The sequence below is a fragment of the Accipiter gentilis genome, chromosome 5, assembly GCF_929443795.1.
Source record: "Accipiter gentilis chromosome 5, bAccGen1.1, whole genome shotgun sequence".
Classification (NCBI taxonomy): Eukaryota; Metazoa; Chordata; class Aves; order Accipitriformes; family Accipitridae; genus Astur; species Astur gentilis.
Genome location: NC_064884.1, coordinates 859,530 through 883,656, shown reverse-complemented (window position 1 = coordinate 883,656; position 24,127 = coordinate 859,530). Strand labels below are relative to the sequence as shown.

The following is a 24,127-nucleotide window of genomic DNA, read 5'->3' as shown; positions in this document are numbered from 1 at the left end:
AAAGTAGAGGAAGGCAAACAGGCAGTATCTACCTGCTTTCATAAAGCCAGCTTCCTGCCCTGCTATTTTAGAACAGGGTTTCACATACAACAGCTTTGGGGCACAGGAAGGTTTACCCCACAGCACTAGCTGCTAGTCTCTTGCAAATTAACGCCACAAAATCCTTTAGGGTTCATCACTTTTTCTATGACTAACTCCCCACAGATTCTGCTTTCTCTGTGTTGTTTCCATGCCTGCTGAGTTTTGAAAGCCCAGCAATGATCTTTGCATTCTGCAAGCCCAGAGGCTCAGTGCAAAGTGACTGGCAAACTGTTTTTTGTCATCATCCCCCCCCCACTAGAAAGGAAGAATTCCATTGGAAAAACATCATCTTTCCCATTGCAAAAGGGATAAGATTTGGAGCCTGCTACATTCGAAGAGAGGAGGTGCCATGCTGGCTTTGGTATGCTAATGCCACTTAATCCATCAACCACATCAACTTTTTTCCACTCACTGCTTCAAAAACATAACCAGGGTTAAGGCAGAAATGCCTCAGTGATGAATAAGCAGAAAGCTATCAGCATGGCCATGGAGATATCACGTGTACAAGAATGAACCAAGTTCTGTTACACATTTTCAGCTGAAAAGCCATTCTCTGTTGAACTTCATACACTAACGTTGTGATTCTGACACTTCAGCATATGCCCTGTGCATTATCTTTCTCCTGTTTTCTATAACTGAATCACTACTTGTATCACCACAGTTAAGTGAAAATCAGTAATATTTCTCAACCAGAGATGTTGTTCAATGGTAACTTTTTAAGAGAGGGATTATCAAATCCTCGATGGCATGCATTTATTGATGAAACTTCCTCCAAACTTAAAATCACAGACTGACCTTGCTAAAGGGACCTCATGTGAGAAGAGTTACCACATAATCAGAGTGAATATTAGTAGAAAAAAAAGCTCTGTCCTATAAACACTCGAGCAACACAGCAGTCAGTGAGTCCATCTAGTATGTTGGGTGCAGAAACATATGGAAGTACAGTACATACTTTCAGGCATAAACCCACACAGAAGGCTGCATGGGAGTTGCAAAGCAACAAAAGAAAAATTGGCCCCCCACTAAGCTAGTATAAGGATTTATAATGTGCTAATTTCTCAAGAGAAACCTTTGAAGTGTCTTGTGTATTTTGGGCCTCCAGGAAAGATAGATTATTCCACTCTCCCATTAAAGGTAAACTACACTGCCTGTTGTAGACCCTGATTACATAAGGTATAGCTTTTTCTTCATGTGGCCACACAATAACTCCCTGGGCATTAATTTTCCTGTGTTGACAAGCTCTTGGGAGTCTTTATTAATTATTTGTCCCCTTTTGAGCCAAAGGGCTGAGTGACTCCCAAGCCTGTAAAGCAGCCAAGAGCTGAACCCAGACATCTTGACATGCAGACCCATGTACTAGCCACAAGGCTACCTTGTTTCTCTATTGTCCTCACCTTCTCCTAATATCAGCTAATGAAGGAAGGATTTCAGAGAACATCTCAGTGGTAAGAATGAACATCACCAAAAAAACCACTGACAAAGATTTGGCATCATCACTCCCTGTCCTGGTAATCCCAGCAGAGAAGTCACCTCCTCTCTCTCAAGGGTCTCTGCAGGACATCTTAATGAGGTTAAGTCTGATCACCCACTTTTTCAGGACAGCCTCCCTCACTCAGAAGCAAGTTCTTTTCACTGGCTCTGTATTACCTATAGGAGGTACGCAGAGAACCGTGAGCAAGGACAGATCCTATCGCTGCCTAACGTGCCTACTGTTTGCACATAAGGATTAGGCCATCTGGTCTGGCATCAGCAAGTCCAATCAACTTACATTACGCCTTCCAGCCAATAGGTGAGGACAAAGTCCCAGGGAAAAGCACGCCAAGATTACTAGGGGAACAACAGACCCTACCTACCTATTGTGAACAGGCTCTTCTTGGAAGCAGGGGAGGGCGAGCGGCCAAAAAACATACCTGCTCTCACTGTATTCCTTCTTCTCTCTCACACGCAGCCACTTCCGAAGGAGGAAGCGCTTGCGCCGCGGGGAGGCACTGGGTGTGGAGCAGTTGGACCAGGGAGTGTCCTCATCACTGGAAGGGGTGATTTCAATGGATGGGAGCTGCAGGTATTCCTTGCTGGAGGAAGGAGAATCCTGATACCTGCTGGCCTCCAGACTCTGCTCCTGCACTTTCTTCATCCGCCTCATCTTGAAGCGCTTCCTGCGCAGGGTTGGGGTGGACGAACTGGACCAGGCACGGCCACCTTCCACCACCTGCTGCTCTGGGACTTGCAGTGCTGGGAGCTGCAGGGTTTCTGTCATATTGGCAGCTGGCATCAGATGCCCTTTCTCTTTCTGCTCCCACCCCCAGGCACACTAGGCTCTGATCTCGGTGTAAACCACACCACAAAACCACAACTTGCCTTCCTCCTTCCTCACCCAGTCCAGTACTGCCCTCCCTCTCAAGCAGGCAACCTCATGTTCTTCACGTGCTTTCATTTAACAAACAGCAGGGTGGGGAGAGGATGTTCAGGACACAGACATGCCACAAGGGAAGCCAGTTTCAAGTTTCTTTTCTCCTTCTCCTCTCAACAAAACAAAGTCCCTCCCCTGCCTGGTCTCTCTCAAAGCAGTAGGTTTAGCACCGAGACAAGGGCTGCCAGCAACAGCTTGGCTCACTTTCAGCTTCCTCCCCACCTCCCCTTTGCCTTCTGTCCTTTTTGCCTAATGCTGGCTCAGGAAAGAAAAATCTCCTGGGGCAGTGCTAGGAAACTCAGCCGTGGTCTTCTCGAGAGACGAAGCAAGTATGGAGTGGAGCGGCGTGGAGCTGTGAGGAGGTCAGAGAGAGAAACAAAGAGAGGGAGGGAAGCAACAATACTAGATAAAAATCAGGAGAAAGAGTAGGAGGAGCAGCATGTTCTTTTTCTGTAGCGGGTAAGACATACGCAGGCAGCTGTTGCAAGTGTAACTGCACTCTTAATCCCAAGAGACAGGGTTTATATTACCAAATATGCTGCCACTACAAATCAACCAAATGAAAAAAGGTAAGAAGGGGTAATAGCCTTCTGTAGAAGCCAATTGGACAGGCTTTCCCCTTGTCCCACCTTCCTGCTCAGCCAGCCCACCCCACGGAGGGAGGGAGAGCACAAACTCGGACTTACAGCCTTCTTTCACAAATAGATTTATTTTTTTTTGTCCCCATTGACTGCTCACAGAGAAGGCAAAGAAGGAGAGGGACTGAGAAATAGCGAAAAAGGCAGTAGCAGCAGGTGGCATCAGAACTGGGAGGCTGGTTGGTTTTTTAGCTCAGGTTCACATGAGTGAAAGCTGATAAAAGTTCTTGGGGGGCAGCACTGCTTCCAAAATGACAGTGAAAGATGGATGGTCTCAGGTCCAGGAACCAACAAACACACCACATAAAGACAATTAGCCATGCAGAACAGATTTTAGACCAGGAAAGACACATAGTACATGGAAGATTCCCAGGCATTTAACACACTAAGAAAGCTCTACCAATGTTCAAGCACTGGGAGGAACAGCAGCCTCGGGACAAGCGTTGCAAAATTCTGGCAATGAAACCAAACAAGGAAAAACAGTGTGACAGATTCTCTATCAAGATCCCCTGAGTTTCACTGAATGCTCCTGAATGAACCTGTATTTTCAGGTGGAAAAGTGACAGAAAACTTAAAGAATTTAAGGGAGTAACTACAATTCAGCTGTGCAAATTTCAAGTGTGCTGTAAAAAAACCAAACCTCTAAACCAATCTTACACAGCTTTAGTTTTCATTGTTCAACAGCCTGAACCTTTAAAAATATTTGTTTCAAGTTAGAAAATATTTGTCAACCCAAATCAAAATAGTTTCTTGCATGGACTGCCTCTGTTTTGTTTTAAAATAAACTTCACAAGAACTTTGAACATCAGAAAACTGTCATCTAGGACATAGATAACTAAACATGTCAGAAAAGGAAGATTTATAACAGCAGGAACAAAGGGGAAGGAAACATTTTCATATATTGTGTTTTGTTTTTAAATCCTCAGTTGCTATATTCTACTTTGTTGTACTGTCCTTTTTTGCTCTGCTCATCCTGTAAGTTAATAGCTTGAGCAACTCTTCAAATCAATTTCTGGAGCTCCTGTTCACCTTGTTATCTATGCATCAGGTGCGCACAATCAGAATGCCTTCTACAAACATCCAATGAAATGAAAAAGTCAAATAAAACACATTTTTTTTTCAAGTCCAAGAAACAAAAATCTACACATTAGCCAAAATGCCGATATTCCATATTTGAAGACTTGCACAGGTAGCTGTGCATCCTCTCTGCCTCTCAAGGCCTGATACCTTTTCTTCCTCCTCCACAATATGGAGAAACCTGAACCTGAGTACTTCAGCCACCTGTTGCCATGATTTCTATCACATCACCACATGTTCCAAAGCCACCTGCAAATAACATTACTGGCTACCTGTTAACACAGAAAATTAACTTTCATCTTCTTCCCATGGCATCTGGGAATCAAAACCCCACAATATCATTCCTAAATTTTAACCGAGGGTAAGTATGTGCAACTTCAGGGGAAGGGATTAGTAGCACTTTGGAGGCTATCATAAAGAAGTTTTGCTCCATGTATTAATGAGCTTGATCTCCTGTGGAATCTTTTATCAACTACACAAGATTCTCATTCAATTGTAGAAATAAGTACAAATAAGAAGGGTCAAAGTTTGCACTTTTGCATGCTTTCTTCAGTAATAAATTGCACAGTGGACATTGCAAACCCTCAAAATCCCCACAGATGTTATCTAATTAATCAACAAGAGACTCATACCACACTGCTCTGGGTAATAGTAGCTTTTGGTAATTACTTTCTTTGGCAAGGAAGAACTGGCCCTTTCACCGGTCTGCTTTTTGTTACCATGGCCCTGCCAGTACAATTTCTTCACCCTCGGCCACACTGAACATTAGTGGAATTCACTTCAGCGAGACAAGGGACCCCTTCACACATACAAAACGGAAGAATTATTCTCTCAGGCTGTGCCATGAGACTCCTTCCGCTTAGGCCAGGGTACACATACATGGAGACTATCCCTTTAATTCCAAGTACTTCACTGATTAGTAAGCAACACTTATTTGCACTCCAACATTCTCAGCACATTTTTATTTTGGAGAGAGGATGCTGGCCACCTGTCTGATGCTCTTAGAAAAAAGAGAAGCTATGTAATGACAGACAGCTGAAACACCTGACCCACAAAGTGAAAAATACCAGCCACATTCAAGCACTATTTCTGTGCAAATCACAACAGCACAATTTGACTGCTTCCATGAGATCCTCTGTGTTGCTAGATCCTTGTTTAATGACTACTCCTGTAGTTTAATGATCCATCTAATGATGGATTCATTAGAGCAGCAAATGGTTGTCAATGCTTCAGGTTGATCAACAATCTCTCTGATTTTCTCCTGCTCAAACATTCTGGGTTTTCCAGTGTCCTTAGAAAAGGACTTATGAATTAAGCAAAGAGGAAAGAAAAATCCTCTGACAAACTAAAAATCCCTTCCCTGAATGAAGACCATGAACTAATGCCAGCCCAGATTCCTTGGCAGTCCTTTCCATAACAGCTTTCACATGTGTTTAAGGGACAACAAAATGTCATCCCTGGTAGACGAATACAGAGTAGGAGATGGCACAGAGTACACTGTAAGAACACAATTTATCAATTCAAAGCAGTTATTTTTAAATACAGGAAATACAACTTATTCAGAAAACTACAAAGTCACTCAGACACACAATGTCTGGCTACAGAAGCTCTGTCAGGTCAGGCAGGGAGATGACTGCACTGACAGACTTGGAAAAATTCAAGCCTTAACTTCCCAAACTCACCTTTTCCTACAGTTCAGCAGCATATTTAACTTATTTTCCCTTCTGCGCACGCAGCTCAAAGTTGCAGCTTCTGCATGAGAAACCTGCCATGCCTACAGAGCAATCCCTGCTAGGTCAAAACTCTGATTTTCAAATTCCAAAACTTGCATGGTGTTCTTTTTTCTGTGAAAATTATAGAGTAATTCTGTGAGTTTAAACGAAAACCCAATATATCTATCTGCATTTACTTTTGTATTCCAACAGTCTTCTGCAGGAACAGTTGTGTTATCTTTGAAACTGGAACACTTCCTTACACTAGGACTTCAGCCATCTCTTCATCTTTGCATATTAAATTAGAATGAGGCCTATTACAATTTGACATATGACAACTTGTGGATACATGCAAGGAGCACATATTGGCTAGCCATTCTTACTTTACTTTAGTGCCCTACAGATCTGTCCCTTTAAATCATGCACTACCAACCAGCAGTTGCTATCATTTGAACATACACAGTCAATTTTATTTTGGATATGTGATACCGGATACCTGCATGTGTTGTTCTCTGAATCCCAAGGACTATGTTACAAGACAGATGACACAAATTTCACAGGCTGCAGAGCAAGAAATACCAGCAACAGGCTTATACCTCAGTGTATTACAAAGCAAGATGGAAGCACTCCTGTGGCCCATGCATTCCCCAGTTCTTCCCTGCTAAGCACAATATTTACTCAGGACCTGCCATGACCTCTTCCGCAAGCAGCCCAATTCAGAAAACAGTCTTGCACATTGTTTAGTGACCACAAATCCTGATTATTTGGATTAAACACTGTCTCAGCACCTCTTTCTTCATCTCCCAAAAAACATGCTGTGGAGGAACATAAATGCATTTTTACCCCAAAGGACTCAGGATGTCCCTTCCGTGCTGCCTGACCAAAGAACAGAACAGTTTTCATTGTAGTTTGACCAAAAATAATAGAAGTGCTTTCAATCAAGTCTCAAGTCAGCGAGAAATCAGCTTTTGGATAAATTGCATAAACCAGCCTCTGGCCTAAAATTTTAATATGTATATCACTTTGGTCAATAATAATTGGCCTCTGAATTAAAATACAGGTGTATACATACTCGTAGTCACAGTGCAAAGCACAGCCTACACATGTGCTAAGTGCATTACAGAGGTTACCTGATCCAAAAACTAGGAGCAGTAACTCTCAACTCCTACCAGAATCACGTCATTGTCATCACCAACAATGTGGGTAACATCATGGGACAGAAAGGGGTTGCAATAGGCTTAGCCACATTGTATGTAAACTCTCCTACGAAAGCCAAACAAAACTTGTGGAACATACGTTGTATGACATATAAGTTGCTGGTCATTTTAACAATACTTTAAGAAGCTGAGAAGAACACTGATCCCAACAGGGCTTTGTGCTTAGAGGTTAAGCTATATCTGTTTGTGCCTTCCCTTCCAAAAGAAATAATTCTAATGTCAGCAATAACCATTAAAGACTTCAGTCCGTGAATTCTTACTAAGAGTACCACGAGTAACTAGGCATTTAAATTTTGACCTTGTACCCAGTAGCAAACCACAGATTCTTCAGATGCCATCCAGAATTCCAGAAGTCGTCAAACATGATTCAAATAGCACAGCACATGATCTATTTTTTCAGCATTAGGACAGCACTTTCACAGTTAGTTTCTTCAGGTAGTGCTCTTCCTCCAGATTAAAGGAGACATTTGAGCCAAGGATAGCAAGCAAAAAAAATTAAACCAGTGTCATGACTTTGCAACAGTAATTCATCAGAAGATGGCAACAGGGCAAAGGTTCCAGGACTTATTTCTCAGTTTGAGTTTTCTTTGCAGTTTAGAAATGAAGTGAATTATTTGGCACTGCCTATTGACACTGCTCAAAGCCTTCTCACTTGAGCATCCGAAAGGGAAGTTCATGTTTTCTCACAAATTTAATAGAGGGAATCTAGGCTGGATCAACTAAATTATAGTCCCTCATAAAACAAAGGGCAACCCATTAGAATAAATTTCCATAGACGCTTGGTATTTGGTTTGCACTATATACATTGTATATTAAGGAAACAAGGGGACTCTGTCCAAATTCCTTGGAATTCTCTACCTGTACAGCACTTACCTAATAGCTCACAGCACACACCATTAACCACAAGAGAACAAGCCTGTAAGTACAAAAGGTCTCTGAACAGTACATTCTTCCCTATCCAGCTAAAACACCTGCTTCACTAGCTCAGGTCAGTCAAGTTTGCTGTATTTAACCCAGACCTGCACACAGAAACATGGACACCAGCTCAAGGACCCCAAGCACACTGAAAAACTCCATTCAACTATTTGGGAAGATAAAACCCATTGCCTACACAGGTGTGACAAACTCTCATAGTTCTCATTAAAAATTTGAATATGCCTGAATTTTATTTGCCCCAAGACCAGCAAAGTTAAGATAAAAATAAATCCTTGCTTCCCTCTGCTAAACCACATGCAAGAAACACCAGAAAGCTGGATTCCAAATCACACCCTAACAAGTGTTCAGCATAGCAGTAATTAGGCCTTGTAGCATTTGTGAGCAACTCGGCCAATACTCACAAACACAAGCAACAGAAGTTAGACTCTCAACTGAAAGCAGGGGTGAACAAACACATACTGCTAAACAGCATACTGCATTGCTCACCACAAGATTAAGTGTTCTCCCAGGTTTTACACACACATATTCACCCAAATATTGCAATATAAACCCCTACTCTCTAAAAAAAAAAAAAAAAAAAAAAAAAAAAAACATTTTGCTTTACTGTGATACGTTCACAAAACAGATTCAGTAAGAACTTAACTCTTCCCCCTCTTCAGTTTAGCCACCAAATATTAGGTAAATGGCTTAAGTCCCAGCACAATGCTCTTGTAATATTTACCACTTGTGGGTTTTGGACAAGTAACTGAAACAGCCCCTTTCTTCCAAGACTGAAAATCAGCACCCAACAGACTATTCTGAAAAGCACACTATTAGCATGAAAGCATGAAGATACTTCCACAGATAAAAAGCCCCTCTGATCAAGCAAGCACAGACCACAAAGTACAAGGTGTTACTAGTTGAAAGGAGAAAAAAATTCAGCGTTCATAAGAAACAGGACAAGCCAAAGTACAAGAACACTAGGTTTCGGTATTTGCTTCCATTCTGCACCTGGACAAAATGAAAAACTTCCAAACAAAACTAAAAAAGAAGGAACAATGTTTTGGTACAGAAATCCCTACCATCTGGTGACTGAGACTCTCACAAGATCAGCCATTTTTCTTCTCATTCAAGGAAGATGCAACTAGTTACTTGTACAAAAAGCAGTCTGGAAAAGGATAGCTTTAATCAGAACTCAGAGACTTGAATCTCAAACTCCTAAAATACATGCAGTGCCCTTCCTGTAAGTAGGGGTTACGTAGATCTGCTTCCCACCTGGGCCTTTGTTTTAGCTCACAAAGAAAAACACCAAATGCTTTAGCGAGTACTGTATTGTCCTTCCTAGGATGGCCTGACTCCAATTAAAACTTGTATTTGGCTAAGAGCAGCGGTCCCCAACTCATGACTTGCATGCTGTTTGCACGACTAATACAGGAAATAGAGGAATCTAAAACTTGAGTTTAAAGAGAATAAGTAACATTACCTGTAGACCATTATTTTCTGACAGCATGGTTGGAAGTGGAAGAGTCTTAAGTATTTCTGCTTTCTGTCTTATATTTAGGACAACTAGAAACAATCCCGAAACAACTGTCATCTTTCTCCTTTTTTTCTTTATGATATAGGAAAAGGTAGAACATTTTTGTCCTGCAAAAATACTGTGGAAAGGAATGCCTACTGGAAAAAAGACTTTCTTGAGTCTTATTCTGCACAAGGCCAAATGGAAATCCCCAAAACTAGCTCTGAACTCCCCAGAGCCACCAAAATGGCAGGACAGAAAAGCTTCTTTCCTGTAATCGGTAAACTCATATTATAATAAGCGTATAGAAATTGCTATTTAAATACTGTTCTTGTCCATCACCTCAGTTATCCACAACTGCAGCAGCAAGGCTGATAGAGCCCATTCCTTCAATTAAACAAATGGCAGATGACAACTGTCATTTTTCTTCATGATCTCTGAAAGAGAGATCTTTGGAAAATACTTCATGGACAGTTGAAAAACATCTCCTCCAGCTGGCTTTGTCATTCACACTTACAATCCTGCACTTGCTGTTATGGAAATGATGCCAGCCACGTGCATTTCTTGCTCCCCAGCACATATTCGACATGCACATATCATAGGATACAGACACAAATCTCTCCATTGATGTTTATTACATGCCATAAGCATGTCTGATGCATGAAATATGCACAGACTGTAAAACTCATACCCATGTTTCTTGTTTGCATAACAGAGCACATGTATCACATCTGCAGCATCAGCAGGTAGAGATTAGAGTAAATGAGTATGGAAGAGTTCTATACATTGCGATCACAAAGCACTGTCACATGCATTGTCAAAGTAGATGCCACATTTATCATCTATAAGCAAGAATGCATTGAACATGCCCCTCGGGCAGAAGTTTTACCCGAGTACGCAGGTACAGGTGTAAAACAACTGATAAAGGCCTCCACAATACACTAAGGAATGTAGCAGACCCTGTATTATCTTAGAAAGTCATTACAGCTATTGCTCAGACATGACAGACACCACCCTCCTGGTTACATCTTCCCAGCAGCAATCTGTTACTACCGTTTTCATTTGTTATGGCTAGTGATGCCTTTGCTGCAACAGAGCAGGCTACACTAATATAGGTTGTAAATAAGCTAAATATACACACACCATTTCGAGTGCCACAAAGTCTCTCACTGACCTAGTTCCAAACAGTTGCTGAGGATCATCAGCCTAATGGTCATCTTTTAATGAAATAGTTTTGAACTGTCAGGTTATGTCGCAATCACCAGAAGTCTGCTTCCTGTATTTTCCCTCTAACTTACCATTATATACACTTTTGTGAGACTATTGGGGATAGCAAGGTCAAACTCTGTAGAGGCACTCAATAAAGGTCAGAGTCAAGTGCTTTGGGGAGAAGCTTACACTAACAATGCCCAGACTGTGCTCTATCTATTTCATCTATCCCCAGAGCTACAAGCACCAGTAATGACCATAAACTAAAAGAAATTCTTTCCTTTGTTTGCCTTTTCATATAAAAGTAGCAACAGCAGCAAACAGGTGACACTTCTTCAGCTGTTTGGGTTTTTAAGTAATGCTGAACAATCATAATTTCTTTTTTTATATACCAAGATTTTTACCCAGCAAGCATGTTAGATTTGAGTAGCGCTAGGTTTTATGTGTGATCACAGAGGAAAGGGTTTGCACCACACATCACCTTTTCTACCCTGTAAATAGCCTCTCAGCAATTCTCACAGGGTTGCAAACAGTATAAAGCTTCTGCAAGCAGAACTATTTGAAAAGGCTTTATTTTTCCTTAAAGCCAGGGAGATGAGGCATAAGCTATTTAGATTGTTGCTGAGACTGCATATTAAATTTCCTGGGATACAATCCTACTTTTCTCTTTTGTCCTTTCAGAGAAAGCCGCTTCACGTTTTGTCTCAATTTCCTTGCAAATAAAATTGAGGTTAAAAGAGCTGCCTGATGTGGTAGAGCCACCTAAGTTTCATTTAAGAAAGCATATAAGTCATGTGACTTTTTCAGAAGACAGTCAAAACGCACAGTCCAGGAGTCTTGAAGAGTTCATCTGAGCTATGAAAGCTGGAAATTCCATGTCCTGTCACCAACAAGATCAACTGCAGTAAAAAACAAGCATCCATTTCAAGGTGGTGAATAGAAAAATAAGTAGTTTATTATTTCTCTCTCCTCATCAGAGCTGAAGTATGCATTGGAATCCAACTGCTTGTGAACTAGAAAATCTGTTCTGCTGAAAATGAGTAATTCGTAAGGGTGACAGTCTAACCATCCTGTGTTTTTTTCCGTATGAAATTTGGGCGGGGGGCGGGGGGGTAGTGGGCCACTATTTGCTGAGCTTTGCTCCTCAGTCAACTTCTCTAGTTACATTATGTGTGATGCCAATTTCTCTCCTACCATGTCTGAACTATAGCTCAGAAACTGTGAACAACAGAAAATAGTCTCAACTTAAACATCATGCCAACTACTTCAGTAACGTATCTTCTGCTGTTTGTCTCTGCTTTTTGTTTCCAGCTCCTACCAAGTTTCACGACTACTGCCACATGCTTACTATAATCTCCAGTCACAGGTGACTTCCAAAATGCAAGGACACAAATTTATGTTTAAAGTCCTTCTTAAACCAAAGACCAAGATGATTGCGATGTAACAGTACTATGTGCAACACCATCTACACGAAGAGAAGAAAAACAGATAACCTAAAAAAATATTAAAATTAGCTACCCATAACAGCACCAGAAGATACAAGCTACTTGGTACAGGGGCTACGCACTTTCTCTTTCATCCAACTAAATGTGGCTTTTATTTGTCATGTAATTAAATTTTAGAAAAGATAGCATCTTAAATTCACATTACAAGTCTGTCTCTCACCATCTTAATTGATTTAAGTGGAACATCCACGACAGATCACTGCTTCATCCCGAGATTCCTTGGATGTGTCATGAATCCCTAAAACGAGATGCATTTGACATTTGGTCCGGGTTCCTCTTCCTGCCTTCCAAAGTCCACAGCCCCACAGGTTTCTCTGAAGACTAAATATGGCAGAAACAAAAGAGCTGCTAGAGGACCCTTTACCAACGGGAGCCTGCTGCTCTCTAGTGGTTGAGAAGCTGCAGGCTGTATAACAGCCTAGTTTGTACTACACGGTCAGAATGAGCTTGCATTTAAAATGGTTCCTTGCCTCCAAGATGCTGTTAAATACATGCACACAGGATTGACTTTTAACACAACATTGCAAGTGTTTGAACATTTGGCCGCCACTAAACGTTGCCGGACTTTCATGCTTAACAGTGTTATTCTCTTGTGAAGAGCCTGTAAATTCATAAGCCACCTGCAAAAACATCTCTAACCCCAAGAAATCTGTCAACCATTTCACTGGGGTGCAGCAGAGTCTTAAGGCAAGCCAGACATGTTACCCATGAGCCACAGAATGTCTTTCTCCCAGAGCTGAGAACTCTGATTACCTATTGATCCTCTTCACCAACTTTGGGAACTGCATTTGAGCTCCTCAGCACTAGAGTTTCTTCATAAGCTAAAAGGTATTTCTTCCAACATTCCAGTTGCTCATTTTACATCCTTCAATCATCATGAGTCTCAATGCTTATATAGAAACTAAGGATTTTTGCATGCTTCTCGCCTCAGAGTACAAGATGTTCTGAAGTTACATCAGATGCACTTAAAAAGGAAAACGTTATGAGGAGGCACTAGCAGATCAAGGACCAAATTGGCATAAGAGAATGAGACACAATCAGACAAGTATCTGAGTTGGGACCTTTGTCTTTCTTTCTGGTTCAGAGGGTTATTCCAAGAAAATCTTGCGGGGGGCTCTTCCTGGGCAGACATTCTAAAGAAAAGCTGAAAGACCTAGCTAGGTACAGATAGGTTTTTGCTAGTCAGGTGTGGAAGATGTGGTACATAGCATCCGCTGACAAACAATTTAATCCCTGGTACAAATCAATGAAGTCAAAGAAATTACATCAGGAAAGATTCAATTTCAGATTTTATCCTCTTCTCCCACTACATTTTACAGAGTTAATACTATTTCTTCTTTTTGCCAAAAACTGAATTCCACAGAGATCAAACAGCAGGCTTGATTATACTTTTTTCTCCCCTCAGTAACTTCTTCTGTTTCAAAAAATAGAAACAAAAAAAAAAACCCAAAAAGGATATCAGTTTTAACCCCTGAAGGGGGGCAGAGGATGTCAAAAAACTTTTCAAGGTAAAGTTGATCCTTCTTTCATAGCTCTGCTAGGCAAGTAAGAAAATATACAAGAAAGAAAATGGGACAACAATTACTAAAACCAAGGAAAGCACATCAGGACTTCAGCCCTTAACTTCAGTATCTGCTACAGACTAGCTGAATCATCTGTGGCTAATCACTAACTGAATCAAATCTTTCAAAAGTGTCTGCATCTCCCATTTTGCCCAGTCTATCGAATTTAGAAATCAAGGGCTCCTTTCTCAGAGCAGACTGTTTCTGGATGTTAAAATATTAACCGCTGCTAATTTTAGAAGCGTATATAAAGTAGGAAGGATAGAGGACACAGGGAACATGTGTGGATGCATGTGTGGAAATAGTATAATTCTGAGATATTTCTAATTTGAACTATTTGTCTGTCTTAAAAAGTTATTTGGTTTGGGGGGATTTTTTTTTTTAATTTCTACATAAGGCTATGCAGTACATCTTAAAGACTGAACTAATAATTTACAAGCAGAACAACATCTTATTCTCAGGGTCAAATTCCAGCAGTAGTGAGGGATGGGTGGAAAAAGCCAATTGCAGCAAACCACGTCACTGCATTTGGAACAGAACTGGAAAGCAGAGATGACATCTTTGAACCATGAATTTAGTTTCCGAAGTTCTGACTCTTAGTTACGAAATTATTCAGCCCAGACTCAGCATCTGAGTCAATAACCTCTGCAGGAATGAATACTTAGTTCCTCAGAGATTCTTTTCAGTAGTTACAAATATATCTGCCATTCATTCTTGCCTGCGTGCAATTTTACTCCCACTTCTTCCCAGCCAACCAATATTAGATACAAGCAATGACACTTATTAGATTATTTTAAAATTATATTTCTGGGCCTCTCATTAGTTTGCCTATGGCTAAACTGCACAATGACACCTTTATGAAGTTGTAATAAAAAAGCCCAGATCAAATGGAAAAGAAAAAGCTGTGGTAAGCGGAACCTCAGTGAGGCACGAGATAAATCTCTGTCTTTAATACACTGCAATCTGGCAGTTACCTACATGGGATGAATGAGTGTCCCTGATGTGAATAACATCTTGCAATTAAATCTAAGGCACAGAGCTTAAGTGCTTGATCTAGATCTAAAATTAACCAAAGGGCTTTATAATTAGGCATATTTAGAAAGGTACTGATAGCAGTAGGACAGCTGCCAACTGCCCAACGCAACTCCCAAAGACTTCTCAGAGCAAAGTTATTTATTTAAATACCAAGAGTGTACAAAGAAAGCAGCAAACCTCTTTCCATCTTTTTGGGACAGAGCCGGGGAACCTATTGCTCCTCCTTCTCTTCCACTACAACTTAGTCTGCCTCCAAAGAGAACAATCAGAAATTTCATCCGTGACCTAAAAGATTGGATCTGTTGCATCTCTGATCTTTACATAATGATGTGAAATTGTCTCAAGCCACATCAGTATGTTTAAGTTATCCCTTGGTTTAAGCACGTTGGAAAGCAGCTCATGAGCTTCAAGCATGTGCTTAGACCACTATATAGAATTACCATTAGAATCCCAGAGAAAGTCTGCAGATAGCAAATTTGGCTTTCATCTCCACTACAACACAGGTAATTAATACTTTTACCAATGTTTACCTAATAGAACTAAGGCATAGAGGGAAGGTCATTTGTCTGTATTCTTATACTTTGTTTCTGCAGTCATACTTCAACAGGATTTTCAGATAATCCTTGAGTGTTATAGCACTAACTTTCACCAACTTCCAGTGAAACTTTTGCTCCCATACCAAGCAGGTTTTTAGAATAAGAGTTATTGCTAATACCCCTTTTATAAGGTACTTGTGCTCAGTGGCATAAAGTACTATGCAAGAGTTGTTATTTCATTCTTCCAAACTTGGACAGAAAAATCAGGTATTCAAATACCTACACAAAGAGCTGTATGCCCGAGACATGAAATTACATCTCAGATCAAAACAATCTGGCCACATCGTCTAAAATATAAAGCACTTAATAATGAGGCAGAAGCTCAGACAGATGGATGAGCAGGCTGAGTCTCTCCCCCTCAAGAAGTGAGGATTCAATAGCATCTGCTCAAGACATCCAGAAGGTTTCTGTCACACAAATAAAAATAATCATCTGTCAGTCTCAAATCACTTTAAACTCACATGCATAAAAAAATTGAGATTCTCAGCTCTAGGGAAACTAGTCCTTCTCCAGAGGACTTGCACCAAACCTGTGAACATAAAAGTCAGCACTGCCCTGGGAGCAGGGAATCTCCATTGCATGTCACTGCTGGCTGGTGTTTCCCACATAAAACTCAAAGGCGACTGCAAGAATTAGGTATTTACTGAAGTGAGCATGGTAGGAACACATTTCCTCAGCAGGTGCTTACACAAGCCATTTTTTCAAAGGAACCTATGCCAAAAAATTAAGACCAAAACAAGGAAAAGCCACAAATCACTTGTCTGAGGACTTTTTTTAAAACCCACTCTTTTAAGAAGGGCATCAAGAGAAAGGAGAAACAAATGAAGATGTAAAATCAGAACACAATGTTGCAGTGTTCCCTCTCAGCCTGGAACAAAATGCCCAGAAACAGCATTGCAGCTGTTTACAGGTTAACACAAACTGAGTCAGGATATCTCAGTCTCTTCGCCACCACCACAGCTGACCTCAGTGTTGTGAAAAGGCTGGGAAGCAGCATGGGCTCCTTTTCAGATAGAGTTGTTAACTGTGACAGCAGTGGATGTGACACTAATCTGACTCATTTACTGTGGAGAATTTGGATGCCACAAATTTAAGTTTGTCATTGAAGTGTGATGCTCAGGGCTGCTAACAGAAATTGCGGGAAAACTGTGGAAGTCCAAGAGTGACTGCAGCAGAGGGATCAGCAGTAAAAACTATCAGCAAAACATGCCGAGTGTCCCTTGCTGCACTCCAGGAAAGAGCTGAGTATTTCCTCTCAAAGTTACACATAAGTGTTCCACACAGCATCCTAAACTTACGAGTTAGGTGAGAAAGTTAATTCTCTTTAGCCATCACCCTATTGACAAATAAGTGATCATGCCTGTTTCAAGAGCATACAATAGTTCCATTTGGCTAAATATTCGTTGGTCTCCACCTCCCTCAAGAGCAACGTAAAACAGAAACCAGAAAGCATTCAGCTACACCTTTTTAATGGGTTTTATCATAAGCTTCTCCAAGACATGAACAAAACTTACATTTCTTGTGTTCTAGCCACATAAAGGTAGCAGACTTTCAAAGAAGTTCATTTACTGGGATTTGAACATGTTCATCCATCTCGGATTTTGCCAACTGATCAAGTAGAACAGTTCAAGGGATCAGAAATAACACATTTCAAGCAAACATCAACTGTTAAGACCAAATAGGAAGTTTAAGCAGTTACCCAGCCCTCTAGGAATCAGCTGACAATTGCATTTTATGGTTTTTAACGCTGTGAAGAGTAAGTCAGCTGTTCACACAATACATAGAAAACATAAGCATAATACAAATTATTCACTTAGTATTATGTACCTCACAAATCAGATCAATTATTTAGGAATGCTGAATGTACATCTGCTATATTATTATAAGAGAACCCCATGTCCATACATAGTAGTATATTAAACTGAAAACAGTGTCCAGGGTTAGGTTTTATAAACACACAGCAGCATTTCCTTCAGCAATTATTTTACCTTTCATTTGCACTACTGCAGCCCACAACAACTACTTCTTAGGTGCCAGATTTACACCCATACAATGCCTTGAAACCTGTAGGATGCTATTCTTAAAGATTTCATTTCTACTTCAACACCTCTTCTGTGGTCTCATCTTGTCAAGGAGCTGGATCAAGGGTGGGGATTTTTGTCCAAAAATCGATCAGAGCCAAAGAAAAACCCATGCTTCCACAAGAAGTGGCAATGAAGACTCAGTGCATGGCCTTCTTCCTTCTGAGTCACTAAGCACAAGCCTTGCAATGTGTGCTTAAGACTGTGCTGCTTGCAGATACCTACATTCAAAGCACTATTTCACACTTAAAACCGTCTCAAAACAATCCTTAAAGCAAAGCTCAGTTTGGCCTTGGTGCAGCTGAAACAACAAACGCTTAATCATTTTTCTTGCTCAGCCTAGAAAGAGATGTAGAACTAAGCGATGACCATTTGTGGCTGGTGATTCACATTTTGGACTTCCCACTCGAGCCTTGCTAGTGTTAAACATGTCAGCATAGGTATATTATCTTCTGCCCAGCTAGGTGTGTTCTTCCTTACCCTATCCTAAGCTTTCACATTAAATACTTTGGTACTGTTGCTATATTTTCTAGAACAGCTCATATCTTAATGACAGGATATTCCTACCCTCACTCTCCCCCTTTCCAATTTCCCCTTAGTCCAATATTTGTCCAGTGAAATCTTTCAATAAGAAGTACTAACCAAACATATAACCACTATCAAATTTAGCTTTTTTTAAAAGCTGCTCCTAAGTATAAGTCTTATCATTACCATCAACTTCTACCAGAAAGTTGGATATTATTTTTTTTCTAAAACCTTTTCTAAAAATTTTGTCTGAGCCAGACATTTGAAATGAGTCTTTTCAACCCTTTGATTTAAGCAGTTCCAGTCAAGGGAGCTTAGATTCAGATACTAAGCAGTGGAGCACTGGTTCATGATTCAACTTGCAAAAAGGATGGACCCCAAAAGGTGAAGGCAAAATGGATCTCTAGATTAGCTTGATACTGGTTATTCTGTGTAGTACCTTGACTTTCAACTTTACTAGCAGACAACTCTCCCATTTATATTGCACTTTGACAAATATATGAAGCATTCAGTGATGTATTTGTCCTTTGCATATGTGATACATTCCAGCGAAGGCTGATCAATTCAGTTAGGACAAAATGACAACAAAAATCATAGTTCTCCAAAGATTGCCACACCAAGACCGTTTCTGGTCTTGACATAAGCATCCTCTTACAATCAACATGATCTGCTTATTAAGCACCAAAAAGAACCACTGACAGCATAAGTTTTATGCACAGTTCTGTCTCTGCTTACAGTATATTGTTGGTCAAATCTTTGCCATAGGTCCTATACAATGTAGAACATGATACTTACCTGCCAGGTGAATAACTTCAGGGATCCAGCACAAAACTAAACCTAAGCTAGGTATAATAGAAAGGAGACCAAGATCCATTATTTCCACTCAAATTGGCCACCGATAAGCCAAAAGACGTTAACATCAATTTAAGTAACAACCGAAGGCTTGTATAAACTCACATTCTTGAGATCTCTTCACACTTTACTGACCAATTCCATCTCTCTCAAAGTATTCTCACCACTTATCTTATTTGAGGATAACAAAGCATCTAACATTCATATAAATACAATTCTACTACAGACTAATATCTATAGTATGCACAATGGTATTGAAGTAATTTCACCTGTACATCTCTGATCAAGAATCAGTATTTTACAAAATTGATCCAAGTAACATCTTTATGCTTCTTCTGTATAGCACTTTGATACTCCAATTCCACTAGCAAACTCCTTCACATTTTTTGCAGTTTCCTTCACAAACATATAAAGGAAGCTGTTATTGTTCCTTACAGCCTCACATAAAAAAAAACGCATAAGCTAGAATCAACAAGACTGTTTAATACCCACTGTTGCACATCCTCTGTCACACTTTTCTCCCTTCTGGTAGCTGAAACTTTTTTCAACTAAAATTGCCTAAGTTTAAATAGTTAAATGCTCAGTAGAGTACACATTTCAAATAGTCAGTATGCAGTGCACATGGTAGTGCAGCACTTACGGGGTTAAACAAACAGCAGAGCGCATAGGCAGTCTTCTATGGCTGTCTTCATCAGGAAAACCTCTAAAACACAGCACTAGATTCGTTTCATCACCTTTGGGAGCTGCAGTGGTGTTGAAGTGAAGGCACACTCTGTATGGATTTGTATGTGGACAGCAAAGAGGGAGAGAGAGGAGTAGGGAGGATCACCAGATCATAGGAAATCCTGCTGAATACAGTGTGAGAATCAGGCAAGATCTTCCATGGGTCTCTTCCCACTGCTATCCTAAAAGCAGTCGCAAAGCCTGAGGCAACAAACAACAGGACTACGGCTAACAAAGTTTGTTCACATTTGTAACACTGGCCCTCACCTGTCTGAAAGTGGGGTAAATTAACAGCTTGCTCTGGCATTTCAGCAAGCACAGAAAGCAACTGCAAGCAGCAACTGCTACTACAGCAGCTGCCACAAGGACTAGAAGGAAAGTGAGCAGTTGTCAGGTGAGCCTTCGGCCTGCAAGCATACGCTGATGATGATGAGTACTCCAAGAAGCAACTTTTGTGCAGCATCTGTTTTTAGGACAGAAGGCAGCAAGAGATGCGAGATTGTTTTACATAATCAATGTTAAAGATACAACTTTTCGGAAGCAACTAGTAATTCCACACATCCTTTTTCACTCTAGAAGGGGTCAGTAGTCTGACTGGATGTGTAGAAACTGGGGTATGCCTGACAGGGTTTCTTCCCCCCCTCAAAAATTACCAGCTGACTGCAGCAGGAGTTTGGCTTATACGCAAGTTCCTTCACTCTTAAGTGCTGTTTATGAAAATACACACAAAACAGGAGCAAAAAGCGAACCGAAGGTTGATGTGAAACAACAGCTGTCAGTAATCCAAGTAGCAAAGATGCACATGAATGTTAAACTGATCCCTTACTAGGAGTTACTCCACATTAGTCATTTTCAGTACAAGAAAAGGCAAGCAACAAGAATACAGAGAGCTGTAGTTTTCTAACAGAAGACTCAAGGCCCATGTCTTCCAAGGTTCACATCATTTTTCTGCTGGCACTTCTTTAATGCAATGGTTGCTAATCCACCTCCAGACACTCAAAGAACTTCACTCAAATTCAAAGATTGCCACAGTCTACCCTTTCTTTACGAGTCATTAGCAGAGCCTTCCCATCTTACTCTATCAGACCAAGTAAAACATCTCTAGAAGTACAGTGAAATGCAGGCATATGAAGGACATGCCTATTCTTGACTACTTGTCTTCAGTGACAAAATTAAGAGATCAGTAGTTGTTGTTAAACATACTATATTTTTCTCACTTTCAATCAGTTTGAACTGATGTTCAAATAGCTAGCTGGGGAGCCGGGGCGTTGTAGGAGAAAACGTGGCAAAACTCTGTTTCAGTTAGCTTAAGACCTGCCTTCATGTTTTCCCCCAAAAATGTCTAGTAGCTTTTTCTAACCAGCTCCTGTCTAGACTCTTTGTATCAATCCCACCATACCACAGAGCCTCAGATCAGACTCCGATATTTCAACTACAGTCATTTCCTGATCTCTGCTCTGCTTCCAACACAAATGAACTCTGCTTCCTGATTCTCCTGAAATTACACAATGCTGTTGGTGTTGGCATTCACATAATTTACAGCGACTATTTTACTTCCTTCCCCAAATAAATATTAGAAATTTAAAGGAAAAACTATTTTTTCTCTAGACAATCAGTTTATTTTTAAATAATTCATTTTAATATATTGTTTTAGAACTTCTTTAAATATCAAAGCACAAAAGCTTATGAATTTACAGGACTTATTACTATCCTTCTAGATTTGCTGCCATTGAATGAAGTTACATTGCACCATTCATTTTTGATCTCAAATGTCTTAACAGCTATACACAGCATGACACAGTTAAGTTTAACTGCTCAATTATTTTTTTTTAAACTGTAACTTTCAGAGTTTGAGCTTTATTAAGTCAGGCAGTCCCTCAGGCTTTTTTTTAACGATATTTGACATAAGCTAGAATAACTAATAGGGCAGTGAACACCGCCAGCATTTGTGTTATGAGCAAACAATCATACATGGGGTTTACCAAGAATCTGTTCTTACTTGCTTAAGATATCATGGGCCTTCCCTCCTCAGATGTTGCCATAGAAACCTCAAATTATGTCTATAGGGGAACAGAAAAAAGGTTTCCTATGGTATGGATGAAGTAGCTCCATGGAAACAAGCCCTGACTATCAGAGGAAATGAACGGAGGGGGGTTGTGTGGGAAGACGTCAAGATGATCATCATCTAAATATGTAAAACAAAAGCCAGGCAAACTAGGCAAGCTGTCATTCAAGTACCTGCCTACTTCACGACTGACACTGAGACCTAATGGCGTAAGAACTCCCGGCATACTTGAGATCAGGTGTCAGCCAGTGATTCCAGTGCCCACAGGCACTGGAGGGGTACAAATATCTGTCTATACCCTTATTATACATCATACTGCTACTAAACCTAGAAGCCAGTCCAGTGCAGCCTGGCATAATCAAATATGATCCAAGCTAAGAAAGGTTAGGAGAGGTCCATAAATTCACACACACAAAATTTCTCAACCTCACCAATCTGCAAGCCTGCTCTGAAAGAAAAATACGAAGAGGTTTCTGGTAAATTTCCATCCCACTTGTCTACAAATATCACCAGATGAGACACTTTCAAATAAGATGGTATTTGTTCTTTGAGGGGATGTTGGAAGTGCAGACTCTGAAACAGGCACCATCTCGTGTAAAAAACAGCAAGAAGCCTTCTGGAAATTCCCACTTTCTTCACAAGACAGAAAACTAAACCATAGCAATGCATATTATTGTTGGATTGTGCTCTAGTCACTGAGGCTAAGTGTCTGTTACCCTAAACATCTAAAAGTCTGATGCAGTTACCTTGAGCTCCTTCTGTAGTACTCCGAGGTAAACACATGCTGTTATTTCATGGTGAAATAAGCTTTTAAATAGTTCAGAAGCCTAGAGCAAAATGAGTCAAACCTGATTCTTGATCAGCACATGCTAGTCCTCTAACCTCAAATTATTTAATGCTGGTTATTTGAAGCTATCTGAGCAGCTTGTTATCTGCACCTCCACTCCCTAGCTGCAAAATAAGAACATTATCTCAGCCAATACCCAATTCATTCATTAAGCACTGATGAAGGTAAGTAAAGCACAGGAAACATTCAAACAGATATGGTAGTGTCTCAAATTGTTCCAGAAAAAAAGAATAATCAGTTTTTCCAGCATCTGGCTGCTTTGTCACTGATTAGGGAAGAAACATTTTGTGCAAGGTTACAAAAGGTACAGAGTTACAGTCGCAGCCTTTTTCTCAGTTTTTTTTTCCCATTCCATTTCCCTTCTCCATTCTCTCTCAGATTATATTTACCTGAAAAGAACTTTTATCTTCAAACACTGTTTTGGAAACATCCAGCTATATTTCACAACCCTGAACTTGTGAAATATTGTGAAACCACACACAATCACAGCTCACAGACGGACAGGCTACACACACAGAACTCATAGAAACTATTCCATTTTTCATGAAGTTAATGCAATGCAAGACTTTTCTCTAATAAGACCAGAATTCAAAGCCACTCACAATACCCTGCCCTGTCCTTGGCTTTCCAAACACTCCTATTTCATGTTTTTGCAACCTTACACCACAACTTTCAATCTTCTTCCTGTCCTGCTCGATTTCACATTCCCCCCACTGTTTGCCAAAACCTAACTCGCGTAACACTTCCCTTATAAAATTCCCCTCTCTTAAAGGCTCAGGAATAGCCTTACTTGTCTATCTTTCACCAAATCCAGTTTAAGCCATCTCTCCAGCCCTTATAATGGGTCTGCTATTTACAGCTGGAAAATTCTGCTTTCTCCACTGCAGAATGTTAAATCATACCTATGGGAAAAAAGGTATCACAAAAGGCAAATTGCAGTTCACCGGAACAGAACCATCAAAACTCAAATATTATTTGAAACGGGTCTCTTTGGATCTCAGAATTCATTTTCACCATATGCTTATGAAGATGATCAAAGCTGAGCTTTGGGCGAAAGGCTAGCAATTATTACAGCAAGAACTAGTCTCAAAGTAAGTTTACAACTTTAAGTCATTAATTTCTGGGGCCTTCTGTTTCATTCAGACAAACATTTTTAATAAGGAGTTGGTGAAGTGAACAGGAACGGATACGTAATCCAAGAAAATAAATTTTAAGTAAACACCTTCCAAATAAAACTATGTTATGTACAGCTTCAATAGACACCTGTACTCCTCTAATAACCACTCTTTCACATCTCAAAAGCACAAACAAACCTTGCTTATCTTGGACTGCCAATCATACAGCTACACAGGTTGTATAAATAGGCATAAGACATATCAGTGTTGTACAGACTGAAGCTGAAAAACATTCTCAATTCTTGGGCAATTGTGCTTCTCTCCTTGCCACAATTAACAGAAGTTAAAGAAACATTTTCTACAACTTTTAAGTTGTAAGCATCTTCCAAATTCATCTCATCAGAGCTGTTTTTTCCCAGCACAAGCAGCATTATCATGCAGTTCTT

General features: G+C 40.3%; 1 protein-coding gene across 7 annotated transcripts in view; it reads right to left on the bottom strand.

The window, feature by feature from the left end:
- GRAMD1B (GRAM domain containing 1B) overlaps window positions 1-24,127 on the bottom strand; it is a 138,241-nt gene that overhangs the window by 97,906 nt on the left and 16,208 nt on the right. For 3 of the 7 annotated variants that reach the window (XM_049801338.1, XM_049801339.1, XM_049801340.1), the window contains exon 1: window positions 1,992-2,452. The exons of 1 other annotated variant lie outside the window; for it this stretch is intronic. In XM_049801338.1, coding sequence (XP_049657295.1) covers window positions 1,992-2,353 — 362 coding nt within the window. In that variant the 5' untranslated portion in view covers window positions 2,354-2,452. Of the gene's footprint in view, window positions 1-1,991; window positions 2,471-24,127 lie in introns of those variants that run through there. 3 more of the 7 variants (XM_049801341.1, XM_049801342.1, XM_049801349.1) reach the window with 2 other exon arrangements.